Genomic DNA, 9,318 nt, shown 5'->3' on the forward strand with positions numbered 1-9,318 from the left:
ATCCAAAAGTACACATGACCCAAAGAACCATCTGCACTGGTTAGCTCAGGAATTTTTGTGTTCTTTCATCAGATTACTCACTCTGAAGTTTCCTCTAAAAGCTTCTTAAACATTCCAAGATAATTACAGACTTTTTGGTTGATGCAAGATTATATGATATAAAACAAATTACAATCAAAATATTTCTTGTTCAATCAAATTGTCTTAATAATTGCATGTTTTTGCTTGAAGAGATTATCGAGTAAAATCAAAATTCAAAGACAACATTCAAACTAATCCTTAGCTTTCTTTTTCTTTTCTTCCATACCAACGTTATCTTTCATAATTACCGGAAATCTAATCAGGGACATGACAAAGCTCACTTACCACACAGATTATAATTCTCTGGTCAAAACAAAAAAGGTAAAAGGTAGAGAAAGACAGTTATCACCCACTACCAGTGTAATATGCACAGCATATTTAGTAAAATGGGAGTCACACTGAAAAGCATGTTCAGTCTATGAGTCAAATGTGAGAGAAGTTTATGAAGGAAGATTGTTCAGTGACACACAACTGACTGAAATTTTTGTGAGTCTATAAAAATAGCTTGAACACAACCATACCAATTATATTCCACAAACGATATTGACAAAGCCCCTGTACCCAGGACAACAAATGCCAAAGGGAAGGTAAGGCACTACTTTGCTCAGCTGGCTCAGAAACTCAATTTCTGCATGTTCACATCCCAAACATTATATTATTGTCTGCAATGTCATTTCTCCTCCTTTATCTCTCCTTTTGCTAGCTTGTCCCTGTACTTCTGAGTTTGGTAATAGTCAGAGTCAATGGCTCCAGGTGAGTCATTTAAGGTGACAAACACGTCGCCGTTAGAAACGCTCACGGTGTGAATTCTCTGTTTGATCCCTTTGGAACACCAAACTGGTTTTGGCGGCTTCATGTTTGGGTCGACTGCCTGATAAAGTCCCTCCCCCTCGGCCAAGGTGATCTTATATTTATGCCATGGGCACACAATACACATTTGTCCGTTAAACTCCTGAAGAGTCAAAAGATAAAAAGACACAAGAAGTTAAAGATGTTGCTATTGCTGCACTGCAGTGAGGATTTGTCCTGTGTGTTGAGCGAGGGAAAGCAGAAACACACATTCATACTCACCTCAATATCTCCCTTCACTAGTGGACCTCCAGAGTCTGCCATGAAGGAACAAACAAAGTAAAGTTGAACAGATTATACATTTAGATTCAAATTGATACATGCAGTCTCATACACAGCTGGCTATCATAATTACTGGCATATAATATAATGGATAATGTTCTTGGTGCTCTTTACAGGTCGCAAGGTATTTGTTGCAGTTAACTGCCCCAAATTCAACGAAAAGTAGATTAAGCCTGAAGCAAAGGTGTGCATCCTACTTGTTAAACAAGGTGTTTAACCAATAAGTTTTGTGTGCAAACAAGCTCTGGACATAAAGTCATTCAGGATCCCTCAGTTATATACTATGCTGAGCATTAAATAAGCTATTCGCGCATAAAGAGAAATTCAGTTGCCTCCAGGTTAATATGGTGTGCCGCGGGTTATTTAGTACTCACGGTAACAGCGCATATCCAGTGCATGGAACTCCCCCTGGTGGTAAAGCACGAGAACATCCCTTCCGTTCACAAATTTTGTCACTCGCTTGGCTTGAATGATGTCATCTCTCTTCCCGACAAGATAGGAAGGATTGGAAGACGTTTCCCCTTGATCATGAGAGGACATGTTTCCAAACCAAGATCTGAAAAGGGAAGGGATGAGGGAAACGTTTCTCACAATTGGAGATTCTTCAGATTTTATCATAAGATTGCACTGAACCAACATTTTAAACCATTAGGAGAGAAATGTGATATCTTCACGTAAAATTGTTCATAAGCTTGGTCACCTTATTGCATAATATCATGTTTATAAACTGTCATTTATATTAGTGAGCACATAGATTGGTTTATTGAATTAAAAAAAATCCTTTTGTTTTTAATGCACCATTTCACAACATGATTGATGGAGATCATCTTATCAGGGAGCAGTGCATTCCAATTATCTCAAGATGTATTACTTTTAAGTTTAGTAGCAAATTTGGGAAATGTTGAGTATTTCATAAGCAACAGGTAACTATTCAATAAACTTGCAGGCTGCTCAGTTATTCCTTATCGAACGAATAAAACGATTCAGTATGCCAGCTGCAGTCGAGTGTGTTATACCTTTTTATTTCTGAGCTAATGTATAATTCACAAGTAGCTCTCATAGCGGTGTGCGCTTGAGAACGTCTTACTTGTACACTACGGATCGTTCGCTATGTCTCTTTTACCTGCGTGCGCTAACAGAATCTTCCAAGTGTTTCGGTTACGGGAAATGTGGAAGTAACATTGGACAACTGCGTCTGACCTCCGCCGAGAACTTGAGGAAAAGCAAATTCGGTGGAATCGTCCCCACACTCTGCAGAATTCACGTGCTTACTTTATCTCTCTAAAACATGAGCAACTGTATATCTCGACTTGACGGACGTTATGCGTTTTCATGGAGACAGATTTCAACCGTCCGAACGAATTCGAAGTATCTCTGAAATAGGAACATACACGATATGAGACTGCAGTATACTGCAATGAGTGCCTATAGAACCTCGGAGTGAAAATAGTCATCAATATCTAAACTGAAAATTTTCATGAACGATCACATAATCACACACTTCTGCTTTGTGATACCGGACCTTTACGCGCATCGGGTAAAATACCGGAAAACTACAATCGTCAAAATGGCTTCGCCATTTTCAAAATAAAAGTCGACTGTATGCATGCGTCCCCTGATTAGAATTCTAGTTTGTTGTGCGTTGAGTGTTTGTCTTTAGTCATTCAAATGACCTAGAAGTAAATAAGAACAACTGCACTGCAAGTATCTGTGGCACAATCCACACTTTGCTGACAAAATGCATAAATAATAAACATTGTGACAAATTTAAAATAAGCTCAAAATAATAAAGATAAATTCATCTTAATTTTAGTGGGACTGTTTGAATGAATAATTTTAGTGAACCGTTTTCCAAATGATAAAACCAAATGAATAAACTGATGCCTGATCTACATGTCTTACTACCAACAAACACTCATGTACTCATAATACCTCATGTACTCAGTGAGCACTGCTTATTAACACTATAAGCCTGACTGTTGCATCTGTGTTGGCAATAGAAGGCCAACCCTGTCTCTTTCACTCACTGAATGCTCCAGGCTCACTTGACAAGACTGCAGTTGCTACGGTACGGAGAACTTGTGACGTTTGTGTCATTACACATACCAATGACTTTTTCAGTCACCCTTCACAACACAGAAACTAATGAGATGGAGCATAAGCTGTCATGTTGCGGCGATAATAATTAGCGCTTTGAACGTTGTCTGTGATTTAATTAAGTGCACAGGAAATGAGCGTGAGTGGGTTGGAAAGAGTAAGTTTGAGTTGAACTGATTTGAATAACAGTCTGCTCACAGCATTCTTCTGAATATAGCTCTTTGCATTACTCATTCTCTCCGCTTTCAACACAATTAAACTGTGCTGACCTTTGCAAAGTGCCACATTCTTTCTACGTTCTTCCGCCATTTTTTTCAGTGTTCTTATACGAATAGTGAATTTACGGAGAGGAATCGGGAATAACATGATCCTCTTTGGAAAAGCGTAGACCTGCTGTCTTTTATGCCAGGATATCGTTGTGGTTTAATCTCATTGAGAAGAAGTGAAGTACATGGAGCATTTTTCAGATAGAAGAATTTTTGAGTCACAGCCATGTTTTATCTGCTACATCGGCGGCTGGGGTTGCGTGATAAAGTTCACAGTGTCCTTTTGACATGGACGTTCAGATTAGTAGGGTGATCATCTGTAAAAAAACGACCTTAATTTTTGGCAAACCCTTCCTGTGATGCTTCTCTTGGGAAACTCTCGACCTGGTTTTATGCGTGCCCCGAGGTGTATTTTATCTTCCTCAGATAGAGGAGGGGTCAGATCCAGACTCTGTCTATAACGCAGTGCCCTAAATTACACAGAGTGAATTTTCTCTAACATTCCTTGCTTCCTTGCTTACTGCAAGACAAGTCTGGAACATCTGAAAAACACAAAGGCCTGAACAAGATTAAGTTACTATTAAAATATCGTGTTAATGCTCTGCCTCTAGTTGCCCTGAATCTATTTTCCATAATTGTTTTCTTCATACACTCCCTCCATCTGTCACTTTGGACTAGAAGTCTGTGCTTCCGGCAACCCTGTGTGTCTTTGGCTGTTTCCCCACCCTGCAGTGGATCATTCCCATTGCTGAGCACCAGTTTGTCCTAATGAAATCTTTACAGGGATATCTGTGGATATGAACTATATAAAACCATTGCCTCTCTTCTCAGATCATTTGGCTGTTTGACTGTTTAGTAGAATAGTCCTAGATGCTCTCATGGGCTGTTGAAAGTAACCTATGACCTTTTGAGAGGGTGCTGTTAAATGAAGACACACCCCAAATAATTGGATAAAAATTTGATTGCTGTTTGAGGTTCAGATTTACTAGAACATTAATTTTATACAAAGTGACTGTGTTGCTGGTTTTCCTCAAGCTTAAAATGTCTAATGTTTTTCACATGCCTTTTTCTATAAAATTTGGATAGAAGATACAATATGTGCAGACCACATAGTGTATTTCTTACTCCAGTTAAAGACTACAGTGTGAATTACAGGTTAAAGACATCATATTTTTAGCATAATACATATTTTTGCCACAGTATTATTATCTTCAATCACTGCTAAGTCATAACCACAGGGCTTTCTTATTTTAGCTCCAGTAATGGGACTCTTTACTATAGGCTTATGCTTTTTGCCCTTTGTGAATAAAATCAAATTAGATGTGCTATTGTGTTTGAAGGAGCAGTATCATTCTGCAGACCTTGGTGACTTCCCTTGTAAGATTACTTTTTTTTTTTTTTTTTTTAGTTTGATCTAATTTTGAATCCACTTTTGGATTTTCTTCAAGAAATGGTGATTTATTTTAAACATCCTCAGAAAATGATTTTTTTTTCTTTTCCTGGCAAACACATGTAGTTCTTAACACAATCTCATTCATCTTCAATGTTTATTACAAAATCTTGCCATGCTGTCATCTTAAAATGGAATTTTAGGAAGTCCGTCTGGGAAAAGTCATTCCATATCTATGTTTTCAGTGGTATTAGCCCAGTACAGTAACTTTTCCTTGGTGCTTACCTCTCTATTTGTCTCGGTATGTAGTACCTGGGTCTAAAAGCTGGATGTGTGGTTGTATTATTTTGATGCAGGAAATTCTGATATGAATGGAATGACCATGATTCTGAATTATTTAAAAATAGTTCTTTGACTGTGGAGATACTGTGATGGGGTAAATTTTCACAGTTCATATTATTTGATCTTATTTAGCTAACTAAATAGTTAATTAGTTTATTACATAATAGTTATGTCAGTTCTGCTCTCTGGTGGCTCTTTTTTCTCCCTTAACGAACTGAATACCCATATTACATTGAATATTCACCATTTTTTCACCATCTCCTTCTATTATCAATTTTATTATGATTCATCAGATTCTACCAAAGCCCTGCAATGGACTGGTGACCTGTCTGTCTGGTGGTGTTTCCCCACCTTTCACCCAATGAACGCTGGGATAGGTTCCAACACCCTGCCCCCGACCTTAAACAGGATAAGTGGCTTTGAAAATGGGAGACAGAGTGAGATTCTACCAAAAGTTGAACAACTGCATTCTTATCCGTTTTTGTTTGTTTGGGGGTTTTCCTGTGTAAAAAAACAAAACAAAACAGCCCACCTGTGATAGCATTTTCAACTTAGTCTGCAAGCAGGTGTATTGAAAGACAAGGGAGTATTGATCAAAATTGTTTTCAGTTCAACATACCAATTCGTTATTCATCGTGTCTTCGGTAAGTTGCAGTTGAGTTAGTCATTTCCTGTATTAACACCTGTAGAGCAGGAGGGTGATATATCAATACAGCATGAGATCTGAGTTTTTCCATCTTATGATTGCATTCATGACACGAAAGCAGAAAGCATCATCAGCTGTCACATCCCCGGGTTTTCCTTTACCTCTTTCTTCCTTAAGCAGAGAGCAAAGCCTCAAAGAGCCTGTCGTTCCAGACTCAGTCCATATCCCCGAACTCTGTGTACTTTTGATCATGCATCCTCCGCTCCTCACTTCTCGTCATCATATCATTCCGTCAAGAACATTAACCTAGATTTCACCACAGCTCCGATGATGCTTTTAGCAGCTATTTATGGTTGGTGGGGATAAAAGGCAGGGTATTTTATTTTTATTTTTATTTGCCATGTCAATTGTGTTTCAGCAGTGTGTGTAATTCCAGCTTATGTGTAGCTACACTCTGTTCCTCAGTCCAAGCTGTCAGTAATGGTGTTTTGTAAACCTGTTTGTTTTAAAGATTTTGTCGATTTCTTCAGTTTTTTTCTCCATGTGAGGCAGATTTGTATTTACATTATATGTTTCTTTTCATGACCTGTGTGACTTGTACTGTGGTACGTAGTGCTTGGACTGAAAGGCGTAAAAATAAGAAGTTTTGATTAATGCAGCTTTTGTGTGCTTTTATGTACAATAACAACACCGAAGGGTCTCCAGTCTTCACAGCACATTGATTTGACGTTTTACGGAAGTACATAAGAGCTGGAAGTTCCTTGTTCATGCACCTATTTTATCCCTTATGCACTGTGTAACAGAGTAAATACTGGTATTTTCTGTTGGGTAACACAAGCAGACAGAGAGAGTTCAAAAGAAGATGCAAGGCCATGGTAAAATGGGCTGTTGAACATGGCACTGTGTGTGGTGACAGATGGACAAGTATGAGTGCCAGCAGCTGTCTGTGTGCTCTGTGGTTGACAACAGCACTCCTGCCAGGGAAAGTACCAACACCATTTGAGAATAATTAACCAGGCATGCGTCTCTCTCACTCTCTCCGTTGGCAATACCTTCTTTGTGGCATTCTCAGGTGACAATGCTTTCAATCTATTCAACCTTACCTATCTCTAGGATAATCTTTCTTAACTGATCTAGTTATCTGAAATCTTAACTGAGTAGTTTAAACTTACTTTAAAATATTATTTCCCCTCATATTCACCCATTTAAACAAGCCTATAACAACTGCTGCCAAGTCTTTCTTCCGATTCACAACAAACCACATCACTGTGGAAAGATGACCAGCGCACTATTTCTCCATAAATTTTGAAATCACTTACCTCGTCTTTTCACTTGATGAGCCGCTCAAAGACAAGCAATGTTTATTGTCTAATTACTTTGAGCACCAATGAGAAAGATAAGGAGCGATCTAATCTAACAAAGAAAATACAGGCCATTGGCAGAGACATTGATGTGGCACCACTGGGTTTCAGACCATGAATCCCAGTTGTGGGACACACTTAGAGGAAAGAAGACTGTCTTAGAGCTTTTTAAAAGCTTTTTTTGTCTCTTCAATCACTTTATCTAAAGTACCCTCACAATTATGAGATTAGATTTCTTTTATTTCCGGATAAACTGCAGCCTATTCCATTAGACTGCATCATTTAGCCATTGGCCTGGCCTATGTCCTGTTTACATCAAGTTTTCAGATCTGTAGTTACTATGAAACTGTTATGTGAGTTGTCACTTTTTGAAAGTAATATATTATTTAAGTTAACTTATCTGAATCTAACTTTGAACTAACCTATCATGTTCTTATTATTCCTATGGGAGCTTATGTTTGCTTTAGGGTAACAGGTACTGCAGGGCTCTCTGCTGTGAATGCTAAAAGGCAAATCAAGGGAGACTGGCCAGTGCTGTTGTCTGTCAGTGGTGCTCTGTCTACACCTGAATATTAATTGATGATGAAGGGGGGAACTGGAACTTGACATCCCCTTGCCCTGTGTTAGCATACTAGCTGTCCTCCAAACCAACCATTTTCAGAATGACATTTCATGGAGTTTGAGTGCCCCAGTCCAAAAATTTCTTCATGCTGAGATTAAGGTTCACTTATATGAATGTGATTCTTCTGAAGATTCAATAAATAAAATCAAAAAGCAACTCAAAGTGTGACACATACAGAGGAACGTTTGGAAAACAGCTGACAGTCATCCCAGTAACATTTTGTGCCCATTTTATCTGTTTTATCATCAAATGTACTCATCAGCTGTCCTGAACATGAAATAAAATTCTTTCTTAGAGTACCACCTCAGTAGTCTGGTTATGTTAATCTCTATCCTATACATTGTGACGTCTTGAAATGTCATTATGATTGTTTATGGGTAGTTTACAATGAGTTACCACTTCAAAGGCTATTGTTAACAAAAACTGAAGGCCTGAAAAATGAATTTTGCCACAAAATTATCCTTGATTTTTTAATTATCCACTGAATGTTTACATATTTTTTCAGAAAAAAACTTTGACATATCACATCCTTCCTTAACACTGCTCAATATGTGTCACGGGTTCTGGCAGTCATTTCTGATTGCGAACTTGAAAGAGTTGTTTGGCACAAACTGATGATGATGATAATGATGATGATGGGGAGGAAGAGGAGGAGGAGAAGGATATGTTGTATCACATCGTCTTAAGTGATCTGCAAATATCAGTTAATGTTTTATAAGAAATAGAGTATATTATTTTCCACTAGCTGTTTGCCCAAAAATAACTTAATGGGAAAATGACTAAATTTCAAATACCAAAAAAGAAAAAAAAAAAAAGAAAGAAAGAAAAAGAAAAAAAAAAACCTTTTTGTGTGTGTGATTCTGTGTGATTTTTGTTAATTAATTAATTAACTACAAACTTCCAAGGTGGCAAATCCGCTGGCTGCCTTGAACAGTCTAAAACACTCTTCTCCTTTACTTGTGCTATCTGAAAATGTTAAGTTTCCCTGCTGTGCAGAAATACAATAATCCTTAATTCACATCTTAGTTTGAAGGTTCTCTATTGTATATCTGCAGTTTAAAAAAAAAACCCCTAAAGAACTCCTTTTTTACACTCTGAAAACCTTTTTACAAGTATTAAATACTTTGCATTTTGATAATGTAGCCCCTCATGTTTTATTTTCTGAACATACTAAGCCATGTGAACAGATGAATGGGCCAGAAAGCAAAGCAGTTCAAAATCCCAATCTTGATCAATAAACTGTTATGTCTTCTCAACACTAGTTACCACAAAATTCTGCTAGGTGGAGCTATAGGGACATCCAGACTTCTTACAGGTGAAGCTTGAGAAGTTAGTGGGCTAAAGATACAGTTACTGTTATACTGGTTATTGACCTGAATTAA

The 9,318-nt window shown here is 37.8% G+C and overlaps 1 protein-coding gene across 1 annotated transcript; it reads right to left on the bottom strand.

Annotated features, from left to right (window-relative positions):
• Nucleotides 1-487: 487 nt before the first annotated feature.
• LOC115822717 (Rieske domain-containing protein) lies at nucleotides 488-2,417 on the bottom strand. Its single transcript, XM_030786635.1, has 4 exons — nucleotides 2,336-2,417; nucleotides 1,587-1,768; nucleotides 1,153-1,187; nucleotides 488-1,033 (listed from the first exon to the last, which is right to left on the bottom strand). The coding sequence occupies exons 2-4, from the start codon at nucleotides 1,750-1,752 to the stop codon at nucleotides 752-754; spliced, it is 483 nt and encodes a 160-aa protein (XP_030642495.1). The 5' UTR covers nucleotides 1,753-1,768; nucleotides 2,336-2,417; the 3' UTR covers nucleotides 488-751.
• Nucleotides 2,418-9,318: the final 6,901 nt, after the last annotated feature.

This window comes from Chanos chanos, chromosome 1, assembly GCF_902362185.1.
Source record: "Chanos chanos chromosome 1, fChaCha1.1, whole genome shotgun sequence".
Lineage (NCBI taxonomy): Eukaryota > Metazoa > Chordata > Actinopteri > Gonorynchiformes > Chanidae > Chanos > Chanos chanos.